Source organism: Lycium ferocissimum, chromosome 8 (assembly GCF_029784015.1).
Source record: "Lycium ferocissimum isolate CSIRO_LF1 chromosome 8, AGI_CSIRO_Lferr_CH_V1, whole genome shotgun sequence".
Classification (NCBI taxonomy): Eukaryota; Viridiplantae; Streptophyta; class Magnoliopsida; order Solanales; family Solanaceae; genus Lycium; species Lycium ferocissimum.
The window spans coordinates 29,639,834-29,663,925 of NC_081349.1; the positions used below are offsets into that span (position 1 = coordinate 29,639,834).

At 33.5% G+C, this 24,092-nt stretch overlaps 2 protein-coding genes and 1 pseudogene across 2 annotated transcripts; 2 read left to right on the forward strand and 1 right to left on the reverse strand.

The window, feature by feature from the left end:
• Window positions 1-3,146: 3,146 nt before the first annotated feature.
• On the forward strand, window positions 3,147-11,305 carry LOC132067904 (uncharacterized). Its single transcript, XM_059461304.1, has 11 exons — window positions 3,147-3,236; window positions 3,403-3,496; window positions 4,563-4,622; window positions 4,904-5,005; window positions 7,000-7,076; window positions 7,385-7,508; window positions 7,839-7,903; window positions 9,112-9,181; window positions 9,498-9,573; window positions 10,099-10,189; window positions 11,052-11,305. The coding sequence occupies exons 1-11, from the start codon at window positions 3,147-3,149 to the stop codon at window positions 11,172-11,174; spliced, it is 972 nt and encodes a 323-aa protein (XP_059317287.1). The 3' UTR covers window positions 11,175-11,305.
• Window positions 11,306-14,659: 3,354 nt separating this feature from the next.
• LOC132066241 (cytosolic sulfotransferase 5-like) lies at window positions 14,660-19,860 on the forward strand. The gene is made up of 2 exons (XM_059459591.1): window positions 14,660-14,870; window positions 18,866-19,860. The coding sequence occupies exons 1-2, from the start codon at window positions 14,660-14,662 to the stop codon at window positions 19,600-19,602; spliced, it is 948 nt and encodes a 315-aa protein (XP_059315574.1). The 3' UTR covers window positions 19,603-19,860.
• A 734-nt stretch (window positions 19,861-20,594) lies between these two features.
• Window positions 20,595-24,092, reverse strand: part of LOC132066242 (probable xyloglucan 6-xylosyltransferase 3) — a 22,685-nt pseudogene continuing 19,187 nt past the window's right edge.

Below are 24,092 nucleotides of genomic sequence, written 5' to 3' on the forward strand. Positions count from 1 at the left end.
TTTTCAAATCAATTTTTCTAGTCATCCGTGGATAATAATGTCAATGAGGCGGGATCGCAATCTTACATCCTACATTTGAGAAGTACCTCCCTTTGTTTTTTTTAGTGTTCTCATAGTTATTTGCTTGTTAAACAAAAAAGACCCCAAAAGAGGTACAGTGTTCTAAATCATTTATTGCCTTCAATTAAAGGTTAATAAAAGGAATTCAACTATACTTTGGGGTGTGGCTCTTCCTTGAACTCTAAAAGGAATGTCAACTATGTATCACAAGATCATAATCTATGTCAATTCTTCTTGTTACTCGTGGTGAGAAAGATCTTACACAGAAAAAGTTGCATAATACTATGAAGTAACATGAAAATTTGAAAGACCTTTGTGGCTCAACCCAAGATACATCTAAGATCTTCTTTCAAATTTGCTATCATAAAAAATAGAAAAAGTAAATATGATTGTCAATGTTTTACTTATGTGCAATTATGATATAAGAAGCATTCTAATTGGATTAGATTAATATCAACAGAACATTTATCAATTATCATGAAATGATAAATAACTATACGTAACATGAGACATGCGATGTAAATAACAAAAATAGTACTCCTCCGGATCAAAAAAAGAGTCCAATTAGCCTTTTTTTCTTGGATAAAAAAAAAAAGAGTTCACTTAGCAAATAAAAAAAGAATTAACCTTATTTTTTCATATTTGCCCCTATTAAGTGTTATATGATCAAATCCCAATGCCTATTCAATTAGGGGTAGTTTAGTCAAATTACCTATTTTTGTTTAGGAGTTAGTATTTTCTTAAAGGGTGTGCAAATGGCTAAGTGAACTCTTTTTTTGATCCGGAGGGATTATCACTCAAATTGTTGTACAAAATCTTAAGGATAGGCGATTTACTAGTTGAAAAGGAGTATCCAATAAAAAAGTTCATCTTAAAAGTTGAGTTTCTTTTTGCAATCAATGATGAACAATTATCCAATAATTAAAACAATATCGAAAATAAATTGAAAACTGAAAACAAGATCAAATATAAATATTACTTAGGACCAACGAGTCACAGGATAGGTGCAACCATGCAAGATTTACTTCCAAACGAATAATTTAAACAAAATCTTCTATTTTCTTATTTTGTCATTTTTAACTCTACATATTCCTCTATCAGCACCCATACTTTTTATGCCACTGAAACTAACGGAGTACTTCGTATTACTACATCAACGAACTACACAGTGTATATATATATTCTTAGCATCATGTACAATCCAACTTAGTAGGCGTTTGGCCATCAATTTTGAAACCATGGTTTCAAACCAGCGTTTGGCCATCAATTTTCAGTCGTGGTTTGAAACCTGGTTTCAAACCATGGTTTGAACCTAAATCATCCAAAAAAACATGGTTTCAACTTTTTTAAATACAAAATTTAACCCATAAGTTAATATTTTGTAAAAAAAACCCATAAGTTTGTAAATATTTTTAACAATTATCCCCATCAATCATTTACCAATCTCATTAACTTCCACCAACCTTTATTTCTGTCTACCAATCTTTAATTTATGTGGGAAGATTATATTAAATAGTAGTTACATTACTATTCATGTTAAATTTTCGATTTTATTGAAGTAAAGTTTGATTAATTGATGTTTTATTTTTTAGAAAAGCCTTCTAGTAGTGTACTAATTTTGTTATAAACTTTGATTTGCTCATTTGGTAAGATTGTATAAGAATTGAGAATGTTTTGATAGTTTTCACAATTTGTGGGGTTTTTATGTCTATAAGAGAAAATACAACTTAAAATATTCAAATTGTATGTCCAAACATGGTTTGAAACCAGTTTTCAAACCATGTCCAAACGGGGCCTAAGGAAAAACATCTCTCACGAAATCTCCTTAAGCAAAGAAATAGAAAATCTAGCTAAACTATGAGCTATTTTGTCCAAACATCATCCTTTACTAGGGCGACTAGGCGTGGCAAACGGTGGGTCGAGTCGAATATAGGTCAGTCGAAAATGGGTTAAACTAAAAATGGATCAATTATCTGACCCACCCATATTTTACACGGATAATATGGATAACCATAAGCTTAGATTCTAAGACAAAATTAATAAAAAAATAAAAAATAAAAAAATAAATAAAAAATAAGAAATAAAATAATAATAATAATAATTTTAAAAAATTAAATTTAAAATTTTTAAAATATCTAGTCTCTAGAACTTCTATGATGTACTAAGTACTAGTACTAATATACGGTGAGGCCTCTCTATAACTAAGATCCGCATATAACAGCATCTCTTTATAATAACCAAATTTTTTCTGAACCGATTTTTTATGTTATATTTTACTTCTCTATAACAACATTTCACCTATAACAGCAACAATCAACTTTATAACAAAGACGCTCTTAGTAAATTACCCCCTATATAACAGCTATCTTCTTTTTTTGGTAATATAATAATTAACCATCTTCATAAAAATAGAATATCTATGATTACAAATAATAAGTGTAGAAATTTTAACCAAATATTTGATCATTTAATACACTATTTATGTCAAAAAATATCATATGAATATATATATATATTCATCATTAAACGATTTTCCTTCATTATACAAAGTGTGATTAAGTTTAGAATTTGACAATTAAAAATGAAAATTAGATTTTATGCATTTTTTTCCCCTATAACAGCGAAGTATTATTTAAATATCAATGCTGTTATAGGTGTATAACAGTCATTTTCTATAACAACTGAAAATTTTTGGACTCAACGATGCTGTTACAGAGAGGTTTAACTGAATAATTAGCATGAGGGAAGTGTAGTTGGTGGATAACCCATGAGTTTACCCATATTTTAAGTAGATAATATGGGTTGACTCGTATTGAATCCATTTTAAATGAGTCGGATATTCAATCCATTTTAAATTGGTTGTCTTTTAGCCACAATGACCCAAATGAGATAAATTCATATGATTATTTAGGACAAATTTAGTAATTTATGTTTACTTAATGTCATTTTTATCTTTTTCTCAAAATTTATCTTAATTTAAAATTATATAATAGAGGTTATGATAATTTTTATATAAGTATGACCAAATTTGAGTCAAATTAGTATGGCCATTTATCAACTCTCTTTTTACTCATTTTGCCACCCTAATGGACTTAACATTCGCACCAAAATACCCTTTAATTTCAGCGCCAATTCCAAATTTATGCAAATTTGCTACTTTCCTCTTTCATCCACTGGTAAAGTTTCACTTTTTTTTTTTCTTTCCAAAAACCCTACATTTCTCTCAATTTTTTATTTTTTTTATTTATAATGTTAGAACATGAATGATCAATTAGTTAGTACTGCTTTGTGTCTTTACTAATCCAAAGATATATTTTGATTTTTTTTTTGAGTGATTATCAGAATACTTGTGCTCCCAGAGGTTTTTCTTGTGTTAGAAAGGTTTACATGTCTTGGTTTGAGGGTATTGATGAAGCTCGTGTTCTTATTGCACCAGGTACTTCCTTAATATACTAGGTTTTTTTTTTTTTTTTTTTTTTTGTGTGTGTGTGTGGGGGGGGGGGGGTTCATTTTCCTCTCTTGGGGTGTGTTTGGTATGATGGAAAATGTTCTCTAAGATTTTTTTTTTTTTTTTTGGAAAATAGTTTTTTTCCTACTAATTTTCTTGCTTTGGTGGGTAAGTTGGAAATGGTCATTTTAAGAGCATTTACATATATTCAAAGCAAAACGCTATAAGGTGTGCAACTTCTGGTGATGGGGGTAACAGGGGTGGGGGGTAGGTAGGGGGAGGAGGGTCGGGTAGGCAGGTAAAGGGTGAGTGGATAGTGCGGGGTGGGTTAACATTTTCCAAGATATTTAGTGCAACGAAACAAGGGCAGAAAGGGGCAGCCCGGTGCACTAAGCTCCCCCTGTGCGCAGGGTCGGGGGAAGGGCCGAACCACAAGGGTCTATTCTATAGGAAAACATTTTCCGTTGTACCAAAACACACACTTGATTTGATTCTCTTTTGCTTTATTGCTCTTTTCTCTCTTCCTTCTTTTGAGGCTATGTTGATTACACTTTCATTATGCTTTGTTAGCAGAAAAGGAAGAAACATTCGATTGGGTACTATGGTTCTTAATTTTTATATCTTGATGAATAATTTTACACTCTAAGAAACGTGCTTTGCCTGTGATTTTGGTGGGAAGATTGAGTACATTATTTGTGTGATATTGCTTATCTTAAATAAGTGGCTTAAGCATGTAAGTACTGTTGCTTAAGAATCAGTAGCTACATTTAAGCTTCATTTCCAAGTATTGAGATGAATATTGAAGATTCATGCGTGTTGGTTCTTCCAGATCAGTCTTTAGACTGATAGAATTATCATATCGTCTAATCTTGATTTTGGAAATAAATAACTCTTCTTGGAAAGAAAAAAGGAAGAAAAAACTCCTCTTTACATCTCTCTTACTGTGTCGCTGGTACATGGGAATAATGATATGTCAATCTGTTAGACTGGAGCTCCAGAATCTCTTAAACTCACTTGACTGCAATATGAAGATTCTTAGCGTGACATTTTGCAGAGCCTTCTAAGGATGGGAACAAGGTAGAACAGCTATTATCTCTCCAACATCCCAAATCTGGTAAATTCCTGCACTTTCCACAACGCTGCCTATTTTAGTTGCCCTTCGTAATGCATAGTTGTTTTACTGTTGTCCTAATCGGTTATAATGCTTTCAGGACAGTGGCTTGAGACATAGTTTTTGGTGGATGTATTAAAATTGTTGAGGTCTATTTTTTATTAACCACGGTCTAACCTCTTGCTGATTTTCATACTATCTTTTGGGAACTGGTTATGCTACTAGATTGTCTTAATAGTCCAGTAGCATTGATATAACTTTTTCTTGATTCGCATTTGTGATAGGAAATGCAACATGTTACCTTTCTGTTGATGGATCTCTTCAAGAACTTCACTGGTTCAAGCAATCTTATGGGTCTTGGTTCCTTGGGGATTATGTATGTGAAGGTAAACATTCGTCTGAGCTTCGTCTAACTAACCCTTTCAAAAGCTGATAAGTCTACATTTTCCATGGTTCCGCATTATTTATCTTGATGAGCCAATCTCTTCAAAGATAGTAGTTTACAGGAATTAAGACTTTATTTTTCCAATGATAAGTGTTAGAGGAAGTATGTGGTCCTTGCAGTGGTTTCACTTCATAGAACAAGTGTTTGAATTGAAACAAAAAACATCTTTTTTCTGTTTGTGCTTCGTTCTTGCATGCTAAAGATTTGATGCACGCTGTAGGAGGATTAAGACTACCTCTCAAGGAGCATTCTAGAAATTTAAACCTACCTGCAACGAGGACTAAAGCTACTTCTCTAAAATAATCTGAACCCTTTTTGCCTATAAAAGAATCAAAAAATATTTGTTATGAATGCAGGTAAGGTGTTTGAACTATCTCATTTATTTTTGGCATAGTCCAACCAACCTACTAAATGTCCATCTTGGGTGTTGCGGTACAGAGATGATTCCTATGGCTTGCTCCAATTCCACCTGCAATGTCTCAATCGAGCAAGATTGAGGGTTTTGCTCCTTGTGTGTACTTCCTGTTGTGTACAACAAAGTACGAGTTGGATGTATAGTAGGATTCGTTAGACTATCCCAAAAATAAATAAGACAGGCCAATTACCCTGCATTGAGGTGGGCCTAAATTTTTAGATTATTACCCCCTTCATTTCAAGCTATGTGACAAAGTTTTAATAGGCACAAAGCAAGAAAGAAAGGAAGAATTTTGGAACCTGTGGTCATAAACATGCTATAACATTTGATCAATTGGTCTTACTTGCTACATCTGTTAAAGAAATGGGCTTCGGGGATAAGTGGATTGGGTGGATCAATTGGTGCATTTCAACTGTAAAGTTTGCAGTGATTATAAACGGGACCCCTGAAGATTTCCTTCTCACACACAGGACAGAGAGACTACTTTCTCCCTTATTCATCCTGACAACGAAGGGCTTAGTAAAATGCTGTGCAAGGCCATGTCTCTGTTGGATCAAAGGTTACAGCGCTGGGATAGGGGGATCTAATAGAATCGATGTATGTCACATACTTTATGTTGACGACATGCTCATCCTTACGGAAGAGTTCACTGATTCCCGTCAATGAAGTGGATGATTTTCAACCATTGGGAGAGAATTTGGGGTGCCAAATAGATGAGCTTCCCACTACTTATCTGAGCATGCCCTTAGGTGCCAGATACAAGTGTAAGCGAGTGTGGCAAGAGATTGAGGAGAGGATTGAAAGGAAGTTTGCAACTTGGAAAAGACAATACCTATCTTTGGGGCGCAGAGTTATCCTTGTTAATAGTGTATTTGTCTCTCTTCCAACCTATCTTATGCCCCTCTTTCCTATGCCTATCAGTGTAAGGAAGAATCTTGACAAGATGAGAAGAAACTTCTTGTGGAATCAAAAAAGAAGCTTGCAAATTGGAAAAAAGACAATATCTGGCTCAATGCGATTTACAACGAAGGGGAATGTCAATTTGCAACAGATGCTACTTATGTAACTCGGAAGAGGAGTTCAACAGTCACCTTTTTTTGCACTGCAAAATGGCTAGACAGCTTTGGGATCTATTCTTTTGAATCTGTTTGTTGAAGCCTGTGATCATCTCATCAAGCTTAAGATATTAAAGAGAGCATATTTTTTAAAATTAATTATATCTTCAACACGCCCCTCACGTGTGCGGCTAATTTTTTTTTAGTGACGTGAAAATTCTTTTGATAAAGAGTGGCGGTGAGACTCGAACCCAGGAAGTGTGACCATCTCATAATTTATATCTTCAACATCTCAACTTGCCTTTCGTTATGCTTATATTTTACCCTTTGTACTCTTGCTTGAGAAGCCTATTGGTTTTTATCTTCTACTCTTCAAATCTGTCTATGCTATTAGTCTTGATTTCTAGAGGAAGCTTTCGTCTCTTTATTGGTAGTTTTTGTGTACTCATTTATTTCTCGAAACAGATGGCCGTTTGTATACTGCAACTCCAGTGGATCCAGTTTTTGTTCTGTTACCTATATTTGAAGAAGGAAGAATGAAGGTATTAATTTTTAACTTCTGAGTGATGTATCTCTCTGCAATAAGTTTCTTACATAAAGAAATGCTAGCTAAAAGTCATATAGTAGAGAAGTGTAATACTTGCAAGTGTATAGTTTACACGTATTGTTGCTGTATATATAATTTACACTAAAAAGAAATGCTTGTAAACTACATAAGACAGATTGTGTTCTTTCTCTTTTGGCCGGTCGATTTTCCTTTAAGCTGAATGCAACATTTGCAAGAGACAACTGTCTGCCACTTGACGAGCTGGGTTTCTAATTGCTCTTTTGTTCATTGTGACAAATGCAGAAAAAGGATGATCCAGGAAAGTTTAGGCAAGTGGATGAAATAATTTATGTTGTTGGCTATCCTGGATATCAACATCTTTCTTCTGTTGCTGAGAACTGCATGCAAGTGGTTTGTGATGTCAAAGGTGATAATATACTATCGTCGTATAATCAGTTATTATTTTGTCTTATTGTGCTATGGCATGACATCTCATATTTATGGAGTATTCTATGGAGATATTATCCATGTACCTCACATCAAAGCTTTATGTTTACGTGTCTGACTTGAAGTTGTTTTGCAAATAAATTGTAGAAAAAAAAAATATGAAAATGGTTTGAGATCTAACATGGTGCAAGTCATAAAGCATTTGAAACTATAACATTTATTTTTTGGGTTGGTGGTGAGTGTCTAATTCAAGTTAATTAATGCTTAATCTTTTTATCCATCTCTCTCCCTCTCTTTTCTTTTTCAACAGATATTGGAACAACAAAGTTTTTCAGGCTTAATGATGAGAAGGTGCTAAAGTGGTTATGCTTGAAGGTCAGATTTCATCCCTTACAAGCCCATATATAGGGTGGTTATTTGCTTCGGAACAATGTGCCGTGATGATCTTGTTCTAGCATTCAGAGTAAAAATCACAACTTTCTGGAAATTAGAAGTTCAAGAGTCTCTTTCTTGTGATTGAGTCTCCAATATCTGATCTTCCCAATCTGCAAGAAGTATGAAATTCCACCTATAACTTGTTCCGGTTAATGTCCTGTAACAGTTTAGCTTGTAGATGGATCTCCCGTTAGTTATGTCTACGTTGAGTTGTGATGATGGTATAACTATGACATAGTCCAGATAGTTATATAAGAAATTTTCTTCCACATGATCTGGCAGCAACTCTGATCCCTTGCAGTGTAAGTAAACTTGATTGATTGGTACGGTATAACTCACTCCCTGCTCAGTCATTAGGTTTAGCAACGATGTATAATATCTAAGAGAAACAGCTTAGAACCACAGTGGATGTGTTATCATCTAGCTTGGACTTGGACTTTTTCAAAAGGAAACGAGCAGCTTGAGTGTAAAATATGTCATTTATTTTTAAAGGCTAAAGGGAAACACCCCAACCAGAGTCTTACATAAAATAAAAGGGACTAATAATCTCTTCTATTTTTAGGTGTTCTGTATATTTTAGTTAATATATACTTATTTGAAGATTTTCGTGTATTCATTCATTGACGAATGAATTTAAACAATGCAGAAAGTAGAGAAGATAAAGGATCTGCCACTTTCATGGATATGATCCCATGCAGAGTACATTCTATTACATCTACTAGTATCTGTTTGCTTCTCATTGTAGAGTCAATCACCTGTAGTCCAATGAAAAAGGAATGGCTAGTATGTCCTTGATTAAATGTGAAAATATTCTTCTGTTAATTCGTTTTTCGTTTAAGTACGCAGAGAGAAAAATGGAAGCTTTATAAAAATATGAATTCATCTTGATATTTGCGTCAAGTAACTTTGGTTGTCTAATAGAAGTGGGTATACATAAAGCTTTTACAATTGTACTGCCACTTTAAGATATCGCGACTGGCTGTTGGAGATAAAGTGTACATTTGGTTGGTAGTGTCTTGTTTATATCTAGTAAAGTCTTCTTTGTGTACAATGGTCTATCCATCTTAAAAACTGAGCAGTCTCTCATATGCATTTTCATTATATTTTATGTTTCTATGTCTCTATTCTAACTCTTAAGATATTTGTAGGTAATCCAATTAAAGAAGACTTTGTTGACATTGGATAAGAACTATGCTGCTCGAGATAAGAAAGAAATATGTATGTCTCTTTTTGAATATGAGTTCGTTAAGATTTTTACACTTATAGGTTTATGAATCTCATAGCCAGGTGGTCCTTGTGATAAATCAAAGACATTTCTCGCGTGGTTCTTTGTTTGAGAAACTGTTCAAGTAATATCTTGTCAGTTGAATGGACTGTTACCTCCTTGTCTTTAATGTATCCTTGGTTTTAAAGAGCCAGGAAATAAGTTTGTTTGACCAATTCAACGCTCTTATCATCTTAAATATGTGGGTTGCTGTCATGTCCATATGAAAGCTAAAAGATTATACTAATTAGTGCTTTTTGAAGTAAACAGTGATGGATGCAGTATCTATAATTGGAGAGTACTTGAAGGACGAGCCTTGGTTGAAGCTCCTCTGCAGCAAATTAAGGTATTTCCTTTAACTGATAAATGGCCGAGGTTTTTATTATTGTTTTTTAAAATTATTTGTCTATGTATAGTTAACTAGAGGTTATGCTTTTACACAATATTTTAAAGGTATAAATACAACGCAAGGCATATGGCAAACGACTTTCCGGGCCTATTCTTTTGTTCTTTTTGATTTATAGAATTTTTCCTTAATTTACACGCCGTCTGTGTTACTGTATAATGTTAGTTCACATTTAGCATCCAAAAAGATCCATGGCGCTAGCTGACATACATTTTAAATTGATGGTGTGGTTATGTGGTAAAATCGCAGATCTTCTCTAATTTAGATATATTAGACTCCCTATAAGAACATCAAGGATTTTTTGTTTAGTGAATCACTGATGTAATGATGTAACTACCATTTTGGTTTCCAGCACAATTTGTGCTGAAGTTCATATATATACTGAATCTGTTACCTTCTCAAAAAAAAAAAAAAAAAGAATTCTCTAATTTATTAACCATTTTATTGTTGTGATTATATTTGCAGCATAGACTTGCAAGATGATACAAAAGCGTCAAATTCTGAAATACATTCATCACCAACAGAAAATGGTTTCGACTCCTTCAATTATGAACAGGTAAGACAGCCACTATTGGACTGACTTTATCCCATGAGTTGGTAATTAGTAAGTATACTCTTCTGCAGCACCTGGAACAAGTGCAAGCATAATATGACCCTGTATGCAAAGATGCCTCTTTTGATGTATCATGAGAATAGCAAAATTTAATCTTATTTTACATTTACAAACTGGCATGTGTTTCTTTCCCTGGCCTAGCCTACTGTAATATTTGATGCAATTTATGTTTGGCGAAGCCTACATGTGCATAAAGAGCTAAGTTTTGATTATATGGAAGTGGAAAGTGAAGTTGCGTTCTCTTTTTTCTTTTCCTTCCTTTCCTGTTGGGCAGATGAAGGATAAATTTGTTACAAAGTTAAGTCTTAGGAGATTTTTGTAAGATGCATGCATTGACAGAAAAATAGTATATTGCTTAGGCAATGATATATATTACTAGCAGCTTTACATGTTGAAATAAGAGTGGAAAAAACAGGAAGGAAAATGCAACAGATAGCCATGAACTTGTCTATGAGCCCGTTTGGATTGGCTTATAAGTTGGCTTATAAGCTGTTTTCAGCTTTTTTGAGTGTTTGGCTGGCCAGCTTAAAGTCATTTTGTACTTAAAATAAGCTCAAAAAAATAATTAGACCCATTTAACTTAGTTTATCTAAAGCAGCTTATAAGCTGAAAACAGCTTATAAGCCAAAAAAATAAGTTGGACTACCCCAACTTATTTTTTTCAGCTTATAAGCTGCAAACAGCTTTAAGCTATAAGCCAATCCAAACGGGCTCTATGTATATAAGGTGCTGCTTAATTTATTTACTTTCTGCTTTTCATTTGCGGTCATGTGCATAACTGCTTTTTATCTTTCCAAATTACCAGGGAAAGAGTGAAAGTCAGGAAAAGACTACTAGGGGCAAAAGGCAGACTAAAAAGATCAAAGTGGAGACCAACTCCCTTAATATCAAAGACATGTTTAGTAGGGCTACTAGGAGGGGAAGATGAAGTTATGAAGCAGCAGAGCACAGATCAATAAGAGGCTTTCTGAAAGCAAGTTTTCATGAAATGGAAGGATGACATTACAAATGTGATTGAACAGGCTTGGCGTGTCAATTAAATGAATCGGATGGCTTAAATTTTGGATGACTATGACCATGAGTGTTAAAGTAATGTAAAAATTTAAACTATTAGAAGAGTGCCTTTATAATAATTGTTATATTATGTTAAGTATGTTATTTTTAGGCTTAATGCATATGCGGCTCCCTAAACTTGCCCCATTTTTTCATTTTGGCACCTAAATTAAGTGGTGTTCCTATTGAACCCCTGAATTTGTCCTCAAGTGTGTCTATCAAACCCCCTAAAATGATTTTTATTAGAAGCAGAAATTAAATTGGAAAAATGAAGGTGGAGTAATATTTTATACATGTGGTAAGCTATTATTTAGGTCATGGATGTGTCGGTTTCTGCTGGTTCTGCTCTTCCACTGTCAGCTTAATTAAGAGCTACTCTTTTTTCCCCTTTCAATTGAGGTTAATCTTAGCTAAAAGATGGCATAATTAAATTAGAATATATATTAGCATGTTGCTACATTGAAGATGGAATACTGTGTATGTCGAATTGTGTTTGATAATACACCTTTGAAGGATGAGTTCGGGGGTTCAATAGAATAAAGACAAACACAATAGACACCTTTCAGAGAGACGAGTTCACGGTTCATAAACAACACTTAGTTAAGGTGTCAAAATGGAAAAAAAAAGGAGCAAGTTTAGGGGGCCGCATATGCATTAAGCCTTATTTTTAATTTTTATTGACGGTGAGATTTTAAACCACACCGCTTACCTGCTCTAATCGAACTAGGCTTTGGCATGCTAATTCTCCACATAGCAAGAAGTAGCTAAAGCCATTTTACAAAGGGAAAAAAAGTATGACAAATGACAATATCTCAGAAAACTTAACTGAATGGGAGCAAACCATTCTGCATTTTGTCGAAGTCTATAAATTAAGAACAAGAATGATAGAGAAAAATTTACAATTCCACAAAAAAAAAAAAAAAAAAAAGCCTTAACTCAAGTGGGGGCGACTTGATAGAGTTGGTGGCCTCAAGTCAAATTATATTAAGAGGCCTCTTGAAGTTATTTCATAAAATCCATATAATAATGGACACAAAAGATTTGTGTTATAAGTTATATATCAATCAAACATGACAAGAAGGAATAATTAATTCAGAGAAATTTAAATTGAGTTGAAGTTAGAAAGTGACATCGTCAGTAGCATGAAAAACATGAATGCACATAGGGAAGGAAAAATTAGGATTGGAAAGGGAGATAAATATACTAACGAGAGACTGAAAAGGAGTGTCACTTGGCAATGAGTTTTGATATGTCTTGTTATAATCCTGATTTTAATACTTGTTTTAACTAACACCTCCAACCAAAGATGAAATATTGAATCGTAAAATTTAAATCGGGATAACCCATCTAATCCCTTCAACCAAACGGCTCCTAACTAGCTTCCGCAAAATTTGTCTACCTTAATATTCTTTTAAGTTCAAATATACCAAGAGGTTTCTCTTTATGTTCAGTCAAAAAACGATACTGAAAATCTGACAAATTTAATAATGAAGCAAGAAAGGATCATAAGATAGAAATACCAAATCTTTAAATCTCAGAAATGGAAAATTTGGTTATTAAAAACCACATATTGAACTAGTTCAAACTGATCAATGTTGTTGTTGACATTTTTATTATTAAGGAATAGGGTAGTGGGTGCTACACGCACTAGCTGTACCCACTAATAATTGGGATTTTTCTTGGGTCCTCAATCAGTGGATTGAATTATTTTCCTTAAAATATCTACTTGTTTTTTATCACCACTTTTGGTGATAAAAGACGGATGCAGTGTATGAATTCAGTATATTTGACATAGGACATAAATATATATTGAAAGTTACTAAAATTACAACAAATAGTAAATTTGAAGTTATAATTTTAAAGTATAATGTGTTTAATGCTAAAAACCACGATCAAATCTACCGAGTTAAATCCCTAGATCCAAGAAATTGCAAAAGTTGATGATATCAACCAAGTGAACAGTGGCGAAGCCACATGCATCCGAGAGGTGTCAATCAGCACCCCTTCGCCGAAAAATTACACTGTGTAAATATGTAAAAAGATTTTTTTTTTATGTATATATACTATGTGTTGAACTCCCTTAATTTCGTCATATATTTACTTTTTTGTATTCTGACACCCCTTAGTAAAAATCCTAGCTCCGCTACTGCAAGTGAACAAGCTAAAAGCTTACTTCGACATATTTAAAACGCAATGATTCGGTAAAAGACTTATATGCACCCAATGTATTACATCAACTCAATGAATAAATGTCATACATTATGTTCTTACACATACTCTTATCACTAAAATATAGTTGATTAATACGTATTTTCTCTGCAATATGATCCGATGTAGATGCCAAGTACGGATAAATTATTTCTGGTCACGGATAAATTATTTCTCGTCCTATACAGTGACTTCCATAAAGGTGCAATTTTGATGTGTTAAATTTTCTTCGAAAAGTCTAAATTTTAGGTGATATTTTCCTTTTCCAATTCCGTTAAAACCTTGAAAAGATGGTGCATTGGGGTAGGGTCCTTACAGTCAATTATTATTGCTTTATGGTATATTTTTCTTGCTTTATATTGTACGGTATATAATCATCACTAGCCACAACCAAAAAGAAAAAAAGATAAGGACAGACAAAAAGTTACTTTTCTGAATTAAAAAAAAGCCTCTAACGTTAGGTAAAGGTTCAAACAACAACCCCACCGCCACCCCGCGCCTCCCACGCACCCACCAAAAAATAATAATAATAATAATAATAAAATCTCTCACTTGGATCAAATTTACCTATCTAATATTCGATTTGAAATAATTTATATCTCAATCATTCAGATTGGAGCAATTATTAAGGATAAAAAAATAAAATAATTAATTTATTGTTTAATTTATGAAGAGGTCATTCTCTTAAACAAACTAAAACAAAAATATGTCGCATAAATCAAATTATTGGTTTTTGTCATGTGTCCTCCCTGCCATTTATGTGATATAGTTTGGCTGAACACAATTTTAAAATGAGAAAAAAGACTTTTGAAATTTGTACGTTGTCTGAAACATGCCATGATATTTGTATGCTGAATAAATCATTTCATTAAGAGTAGAATAAAATTTTTAGAGAATAAAATATGTGGATTTTTTGGAACAAATAATAATAAAAAAAAAGATATCACATAAAATAGAACACAGTGTTCTTATATCCCAATACATACACATCATCATTCGGCCAATTAAACCATTTGATCAACCACTAGTTCTCCTTCCTTCTTTTCCTCCCCATATATATCTCCTCTATCTTTATACTATTGTATCTTTTTTTCCCCTCGCAAATTTATAGCACTAAACAGAGTGTCTATCTTTATTCTATCTATTCCTATAATGAGTGACAAAGAATCATTACTTCATAGTGGAGAAGACATAGACAAATTGATAGAACAGTTGCCTAAAGCTCTTTATAGCGATAAAATTGAACTTTGTGAATGGGAAGGTTTTTGGTGTGAGCCTACCCTAATAAAGGCAGCCATGATCTTCAAGAAAACCTTCAAATCAGACCCTAACGATGTTCTCTTGGCATCCTCCGTGAAAACAGGTAGGTTTCTTTAATTAGTTTTTGTTTTTTTCACTTCATCCAAACTAGGATATGTGATAATTCTTCACATGGAAGCTTTTTATGTAATATTTGGGATCTAATTATTTTTAGCCAAGCGACTTAAAAAGATTTTCACCCGCTTAGTCGTTGCAACAGTTTGTAGTCGTTGTCTCGGTGTACACAGTAGATAACAATTGTAAAATAAGGGGAAAATTACAGCCTAAAACCTTTGGGCGATCTAATTTACAAAAATAGCCAGCAAATGTATAGATCTTGTATATTTCATACTTGAATATACATATGCTATACATAGACTATATGTATAATATACATATCAGTGTATGTGTTTTATATATTTGTGTTACATTAAGTTTAGCCGAAGGCACATACGTGTAAAGTTGCGTAACCAATATATAAAGTGTATACACTGATTATACCCAAATTATACAATAACCATATCGGCTAAAGTGCCTTTGTAAAATTAAAACAAAAGTTATTTTCTGTTGAACCATAGTGTCTTAAAATAGAACATGCACACTTCTTTTGATACTGGAGCAACAATTGTAATATATATTAAAATATTTTATATTCTGGGATAAATTGTTCGATATAGTGATAGTTCTGGGATAAATTGTTAGAATGTGATTTTTCTTACGGAATTTTTGGTGTGTGTATACATGTCAAAAGTTAAGAGTACCACATATCACTAGAAATTGTCAAAAACTGGCCGGGCGAGTGCCACGTGGGCTTTGGAATTTGGTAGGCCAGGCCGGGCTGGCCCACCATTTTAATGGGCCTTAAAAGAGCAAGCCCAACCTATTATTACGTGAGCTGCGGGCCTTGCCAGGCCGGCCCACCTTTAAAAAAAAATATTTTTCATAATTCTTTAATTTAAATTCTAATTTAAAAATGCTAACATAAATATTTACAAGACAATATTACATGGTGTTACTACTTGCTAACCAAGTCTCAAATCCATAATAAAATGATTCTAATAATGCTTATTAAGTTTGGTTTCAAGTAAAGATTTGATTGTATATCTCTACCATTCTATGCAAATATTTTGGATACAACTGAACAAGAAAATGATCTTGTAGGCCAAACGTTCAGTGAAACTGATTAACTTTTGACATTGTTAACACTTAGCGCATTATCAATAATTGATATCACTCTAATCAAATAGAGATATTAATAGCAAACTAAACAATTAATGAGTAGCAATACAACTACCTAAATAGGAATATTAACCTAGCTTTGTTCTAATGGATCTCAATAAAATGCAAAAGAAAATGACAATATTCCATCCGTTTAAAGTAAAATAAACTTCTCATAGAAACTTCTAGGACACTTACGACGTATCCAACGCTAGCACATCATCTTCATCAAGTACATCTGAATTTGCTTGTGACAAGGTTGTCTTAACATCTTCACTTTCTTTATATTTTTTTATTTTTTTATTAATTTTTTTTGCCAGGCCCACGGGCCGGCCCAACCCATGCGCGCTCAAGCCCACGGGTCAGCAGGTTTATTTGGACCGGACTAAAAAGTCTCGTTCTTAAATGGGCTCCAAAAATTCAAGCCCAATCCTATCAAATCACGGGTTGGGTTGGGTCGGGTCGGCCCATGGGCCTTAGCCCATATTGACGGCTCTACATATATATACTCTCTCTATTTTACAGATCTCATGTTAGCGTTTCTACTTTCATCGGCATACATGTGAATTAATACTCCAATCTATCTTTCATCCACTATATATAGTATATTTATATTCTAAAGAAGTAAGGCGACTGCTCTCATCCGACACGGGTAGAAAAGTTAGCCCAATAAGAATATAATTCGCGTGACTTATTTAAGTTTGGGTAACGGGCAATTCCCAGTAATGCCCTTATTTCAGCGTGGTCTTTAATTTTTGTCCCTCAAATTGCTGGTCTTTAATTTTTGTCCCTCAAATTGCTGGTCTTTAATTTTTGTCCTTTGCCAAAAAATGTGGCCGAAAATATCCTGACATTCTGGGTTCGAACTTCAGCAGAGGGTAAAAAAAAAAAAAAAAAAAAAAAAACGCAAGGCAAGGTTTCATAGCAAACTACGCCTATTCGAGATAAAGTTATGTCTTAAGGCATAGTTTTGTAGAAATTAAGTTATCCTACAGAACTATGCCTATAGGCATAGTTTCTAAGTACCCCTTTGTCTGGCATAGTTTCTATATACCCATGAATAGGCATAGTTTCTATGAAAATCCTGCATTGTGCGATTTTTTTTTATTTTTTTTTTTTTACTCTACGGGGGTTCAAACCGGAATATATGGTTTCATAGACGCGCGAATAAGGGTACTTTGGCCCACAAATTTTCATTAAACGAGAAGTAGGGACAAAAATTAAAGACAACCGATTTGAGGGGCAAAAATTAAAGACCAGTCCATATGAAGGGAAATCCGCGCAATATTTTGATTACCCCTTTATAAACTCAGCCCATTTTGACTTGTCAAAATAGTTCATCTCAAAAGTTGGATAGATTTGAGCTTAATATGCAGTCCAAATTGACTTATTAGAAACCTTGTCAAAACATTTAAATACTAACTTTTGTTGATATCTTTATATAGTTATAATTAAAGAAAAAAAAAGTTTTAGTTGGTAATTAAATAGATTATAAAAAAAACATTTAATGGAATTAAAATTTGGTAAGATTTTAGGGTTCCGCTATGATCCATTATTTAGGCCATCTTAACACAATCCACCTTTGCCCAAGTAGCTTTTGGCTAGATTAATGACCAACTCATTTATGAATTTTTTTCATCAATAACACTATTTATGCTTCTAATAACCAATTATGACAATATTTTCTTTTTTCCCCTCCTAGGAGCTCTCTCCTTTTGCTCCCTTGGTGACTCGAACCCACAACCTTAGAGTGGAGGTGAAGGGTTTTATTGAGCAACTCCCGTTTTGTCAACAAATTATGGCAATATTATTGAGTTTTAAGAATATAGCAACAGATTCTTTTTCAAAACATATCAGACATACACATATACTCTAGCGGACATACATACATACAACTACATGCATGGATACATACATACATACATTCACTCGTACATTATACATATATACAATCTTACATACATACATATTCTGGTTGTCATACATACATACCTATGTGTGTATGTACGTACGTACATACATTAAAAATCTAGTATAAAATGAACATTTTTTTAATAATGAAAAAGCATTGCTAAAAAGGATAATTAATGGGATTCATCATTATGTCACGTAATTTAACTACCCAGGACATTTTGGCCCGCTCAAATTCATTTCAACCTATTCATTTCTTTTTCCATCAAGCATCCCCTCTAATCGAGTGGATATATATTATTATATAGCAAAATATTACAATGGAGTGCTATCTCCACACATCTGCCTTGTATGGACAGGTCCCATACTACAAGCATGGTAGGATTTCGAATTCAGCTTACAAAAAATTGGATCTATAGAGAAGAGCTCCAACTCTTCTCCTATACGAAGTTTGAAACTTAAGGTACATCAAAAGCATAGTTTCTATACAACTTTTTGTTCACGTAAAAGGAATTTTTGATGAGATTATTCCTGAAAGAAGCCATCTGCATTTTGTCCATAATCATCTCTCATTTAACTTCTTTAGATAATAGCCGAAAATTAGTTATCCAAGTAGTAGAACTGTACTCTAATCCTGCCACCCTATTACCCTCTCTAAAATAGTGTTGTCTCTTCCAATTATCAACTTGACCCAACAATCTCTTGATCACTAAGATAATGTCCATGATGTTTCAGGGAGGACTGCGTTTATCTAAAGTTGACACTCCTAATCTAAAGTTGACTTGAAAATTTTCTAAGTCTCCAATGCTCCAGCTATGCGGTGCACAGCTAAGGCATTACCATTATAATAGTTTTTATTTTATTTTATTATTTTTGACATTGTAATAACTACTGCATCATTTATTTTTGGCATTCATATTTGTCCTACAGGTACAACATGGCTCAAGGCCATATGTGTATGCATCATGCAAGATAACAAAGATGAACAAGACGTCTTAGTGAAGGATAATCCTCATTTTCATGTTCCAACAATAGAGGCCATGGATTATTATATAAAATCTCCAGCTAATGATCTATACACTATGCCCTATCCAAGACTATTTCACACTCATTTGCCTTATAAGGTATTGCCAGATTCAATCAAGAATTCAGATTATTGCAAGATTATATACATAGTTAGAAACCCTAAAGATACCCTAATTTCCATGTGGCATTTCTTCAATAACCATAAGCGTGTAGAAAATTTCTTCCCTTTAGAAAAAGCTGTGGAGTGCTTTTGCAATGGGGTTCATCACTATGGACCATTCTTTGAACACGTTCTTGAATATTGGGAAGAAAGTAAAAGGAGACCTCAGAAAATACTATTCTTGAAGTATGAAGACTTGAAAATAGACCCTAAGAAGGAAGTTGATAAAATAGCCTTGTTTCTTGGGAAACCTTTTGGTAATGAAGAGGATTTGGAGAAAGTTTTGTGGAGGTGTAGCTTGGAGAGGCTTAAGAATTTGGAGGTTAATAAGAGTGGATCACTCTTCACTGTAGTTCCTAATAGTTCATTTTTTAGGAAAGGGATTGTTGGAGATTGGAAAAATTACATGACACCTGAAATGGAAGAGAAACTTGAGAAGATTACTAGCTTGAAGCTCCAAGGGAGTGGCCTTGAACTTTGACTCTTTAGTTATCTCATCCGGAGACATGTTCAGGATTTCAAGTTTATGGAGATCAAAATGATATATAATCATAACTTGATTCACAGTCAAAAAAGCTACTGAATTCCTGTGAATTCAGATGTTGTACTCTAAATCCGCTATTGATCTCATCCTTTTCCCTTTTTCTTCTCTCACTCTTCTTATTCCATTGTTCTTCTCTTTTAAATTATATATGGTGTAAGGTTTTAATTATAAGCTTGTTTGTTAATGAAAATAATTCAATATCTATCTATTTTAGCCATTTGTATGTTGTGGATTGTGAATCTTAGCAGATTTAGTAACTAATTTCTCTTTTCAAATTCGTGAGATAGTGTTACTTATGTGTAAAAATTCTAAGACCCGTCTTCTATTTCTTTTATCTTGTTCTTCTTTTTAATTCATTTTGATGTGTGCCCTGTGGGAACTCCTTATCCTTCTAAGAATAAATTTCCGCATTATGCTCATTTTAATTAGCATATACTCTTACTTATATTCCATGTCAACTAAACATGAAATGTTCGACATATTCCTATGTTTTAAATCTCATGTTAAAAGAATTTAGAACGTAAGATTAAAATTAGTTTAATTTGATTGGGGAGGAAAATATAAAAAATGTTCATAAACTCGCCTTTAGATCTCAACGATGTGTCTTCATGGGTTAAACTTATAGAGAGTAAATAAAGTACTGTGCTCATGGAGTAATTAGGCCTTATAATGATACAAGTAAGATAAAGAACAATATCAAAAGTGACAACAATAATTAAAAGAAAAAGAGAGTATATTCATATAATTCGATTATTGTTTCCCCGTGATACAGAGCTTCCTTATCAAGTAGTAATTTTTGGCAGGGCCTAATATAATATCAAAGGAAAAGGTACAATGTATGAGCTTCAAAGGAAGTTAAAATGGAAGTTACATTAGTTTGAATGTAAAGAAAATAAGTCTAAACTAGAAAGTAATGCCAGGATTTTATGTGCCAAATAGAGATAGGGGAACAAACTTGTAATAGTCAAGCTAGGTTTTGGCATATACCCCACATAACAAGAATTTTACATAACTAATTTTCATTTTACCGAATAAAGTATAATCAAACGACGATATTTCGTAAAAACTTAAAATTGATTGAAGAAAATCCTATTTCCATTTTGTTAAAGTCTGTAAGGAATTTTACAAGATTATGACAACAACGACTATGTCTAAGTCCCAAACAAGTTGGGATCAACTATATAAACCATCATTGACCATGTGCTTCATAAACAATTTACAATTTCGAGAAAGAAAATTTTCAAAAACCACTAAAATCAAACCAAAAAAAAGTCTCAAGAAAATTTAATTTCATAGACCGCCTCTAAATGCAGAATGTCTAATGTCAAACTCACTAACAAACTCCAAAGGCCTAAAAGTCTCATTTCTGATCCTTTTAAATTAGGACACAACCCTCTATGCCTAAATCCATACAACTTAAGCACACTTGATTATCTGCAAAATTAAAATATCCTTCCATACTTTTCAAACACTTCTCAACTGGATAATCACCATAACTTCCACAAGGCTTACAACCAACAAAATGAGTCACAAATGGCCACCTCTCATCACCAAAATCCGGATGGTATTTTTGGATCATTTCTTCGTATCGATCCACTAAACCTGCCCAGTATCCATGTAAATAATAAGAACTTTCGATAAACACCTTGTCCATCCATTTATTATTCCTCAATATTAATAGGTATATCAGTGCAGATTGATCATCCGCTTCAAAATCAGGTCTACCTTTAAATTTGCTGACAAAATTTTACCAGCATCGTCGCAAATTTTAGCTTTTGGTCCCGTTGGTGACCAAGAATCAAGTAAATCTAAAGACCATTGACAATTCCTTAGAAGAAAACTTCCAGTATTTAAAGCAACCCAAGATTTTTCATTTAACAAGTCAGGGTATCCATGAATGATTAAATTTTTGCCATCATATTTAGATACTGGAATTTCAAATACCATATCTGTGAACATTGCATCACTATCCATCCACCATATCCACTCAATTTCTGGATGAGAAATCATTAATTTTCTAATTAATGGCAATTTTGACTAGTATCCTAATAGTTGTTGGTCAAGGCGTGCCATGTGCAAAATTTCAATGTTGTGAATTCTGCAATAATCAATCTTGTTCTTAATAGACTTTAACAAATAATAGTCTCCAATTGGATTGTCGCAGGGACTTGAGGGCGAACTTGTTACCTACTAGAAAAAATAGAATAACAGAACATAAGAAGAAAAGCTTTCAAGCATGAGAACTGTTAGGTTTTTGGGTTTTCCCTTCCTATGTGGAATTCGATTAATAAAACTCAATCCAATTAGGTTTTTGGGTTTTCCCTTCCTATGTGGAATTGGATTAATAAAACTCAATCCAATTTGACCAAAGAATTTTGCCCAAAATTTCCTCTATATATAGGATCAATTTAGGTCTTATTTTCAGAACACAAGAGTGAATTTATAGCAGCCATATAGAGAGAAAAACGTGAGAGAAAAAGCAGATTTTCGTCTAGAAATTTTCTGATACAGCAGTTCGCTTTAAATTGCATTTCCAATTCGTTAACCGTTGGATTGTGCTGAAATTTGAACTGGGGGTTCTCAACATCTGGTTCTTCGATTTCAACGGTGGAGATCGGATTTTGTGGTTTGTAGCTCCAGTTTTCGAGTACTTTTTGGGGGTGATTTCTCCTTTCTTCGCTAGTTTTGGTGCTATCTTTTATGTATTGTTGCTCCGTGCTTGGCTTTGTTGTTGTAGCCATTTGGAGAACATTGTTGTAACTCTTGTTGTTTATAGTGGAGCTTTTGTGAGCCGGAGGTCCCGTGGATGTTTCCTCTTCACCTTGAAGGGGTTTTACCACGTAAATTTGGTGTCTCTTCCATTCGATTTATTTTTTCTTGCTTTGCTATTTTATTGTTGGTATAGCTACTGTCTGGATTTCCATTTGTGCTAGTGTTTATTGTCATCTCTTGATTCAAATAGTGTGAGAAGTTTTGACTTGAGTATTTTTTCCGCTGTTATCTCGTCGTGCAATTTGGTTATTGCTTGTTTCTTCCCAAGAAAGTGGTATCAGAGCTTGTGATTGTATTTGGTTGTGTTGATTGTCTATTTGAATTATGGAGGCAAATATGAGCAAGATGGTTTGTTTAAATGGCAGTAATTACCATATTTAGAAAAGTAGGATGAAAGATCTTCTATTTGTCAAGAAGTTGCATTTACCTGTGTTTGCTTCTAAGAAACCCGAGTCTATTGAAGATGAGGATTGAGAATTTGAGCACTTACAGGTTTGTGGCTCTATTAGGCAATAAGTTGAAGATAATGTTCGAAATCATATTGTGAATGAGACAAATGCTAAAAGCTTGTGGGGAAAGCTCGAGACACTTTATGCTTCAAAGACTGGCAACAATAAGTTGTTCCTACTGAAACAATTGACGAATATTAGATACAAAGAGAGCGTACCCCTATTTTTGATCATATCAATGATTTTCGTGTTGTCCTTGATCGACTGTCTGAATGGGTGTCAAGTTTGATGAAGAAATACGGTGGCCTTTGGCTTCTTAATACTGCAGACTTTTCGGGAAACTCTTCGAGTTTCTTTGACTAATTTTGGTCCCAGTGATGGTGTAACTATGGAATATGCTAAGAGTGGTGTTTTGAATGAAGAAATGAGAAGAAGATCTCATGCTTCATCTTCTTCAACTTCACACTCCGATGTTTTGGTTACTGAAGATAGGGGGAGAAGTAACTTCAGAGGTCAGAATGACAGAGGCAAAAGTAGAAGCAAGTCAAGATCCTTCAGGTACAAGAATCTTACATGTGACTATTGTCACTGAAAGGGCACATCAAGAAACATTGCTACAAGTTTAAGAGAGAATTTAAAAGGCAAAAGAAAGAGGCGATAATGAAAATCGTGTTGTGTCATACCCCGTTTTTAACCGGGTTAAAGTAGAGTACGACATATTGGTGATTCCTATTTTTTATTTATGTTAAGGAGTCGCCACCTAATTATTTAGGGTGAATTAGGACACCTAATGTTTATTAAAGTCATGTTTAAAGTTAATTGTGTTTAAGGTTCTGCGAAACTTAAGATTCTAGGTAAGGGTTCAATTAGTCTAAAGGGAAGGTATTAGGCATCCTTTAAGACCCATTAACAATGGTTAACCTAATTTACTAAAATTTAATTAAGTTAAGTGTAAATGTAATATTATAGAAAGAAAAATAATTTTTTGTGAGTATTGATAAAGTTGTTTAAAGTAAAATTGATAGAAAATAGTAATTGCATAAAAGAGTTTAGTTAAAATAAACTAAAAGAAGCGGAACATGTAATGTTTATACGTATTTAGAAAAAATGAAATGTCGCCGATTCATTTTTAAAAGGAGTTAATGTAAGATTAACATTAAATAAATTCTAAAGATTTCATAGAAAGACTATTAGTTTAATGTATAT

Bases quoted from the DNA above. Each gene is read 5' to 3' on its own strand.
- LOC132066241 (XM_059459591.1), top strand. From the start codon at position 14,660: ATGAGTGACAAAGAATCATTACTTCATAGTGGAGAAGACATAGACAAA. The intron at 14,871-18,865 runs GTAGGTTTCTTT...TTTGTCCTACAG, and splicing joins GGCATCCTCCGTGAAAACAG to GTACAACATGGCTCAAGGCC.
- LOC132067904 (XM_059461304.1), top strand. From the start codon at position 3,147: ATGGACTTAACATTCGCACCAAAATACCCTTTAATTTCAGCGCCAATT. The intron at 4,623-4,903 runs GTAAATTCCTGC...CATTTGTGATAG, and splicing joins TCTCCAACATCCCAAATCTG to GAAATGCAACATGTTACCTT. The intron at 7,077-7,384 runs GTATTAATTTTT...TGACAAATGCAG, and splicing joins TTGAAGAAGGAAGAATGAAG to AAAAAGGATGATCCAGGAAA.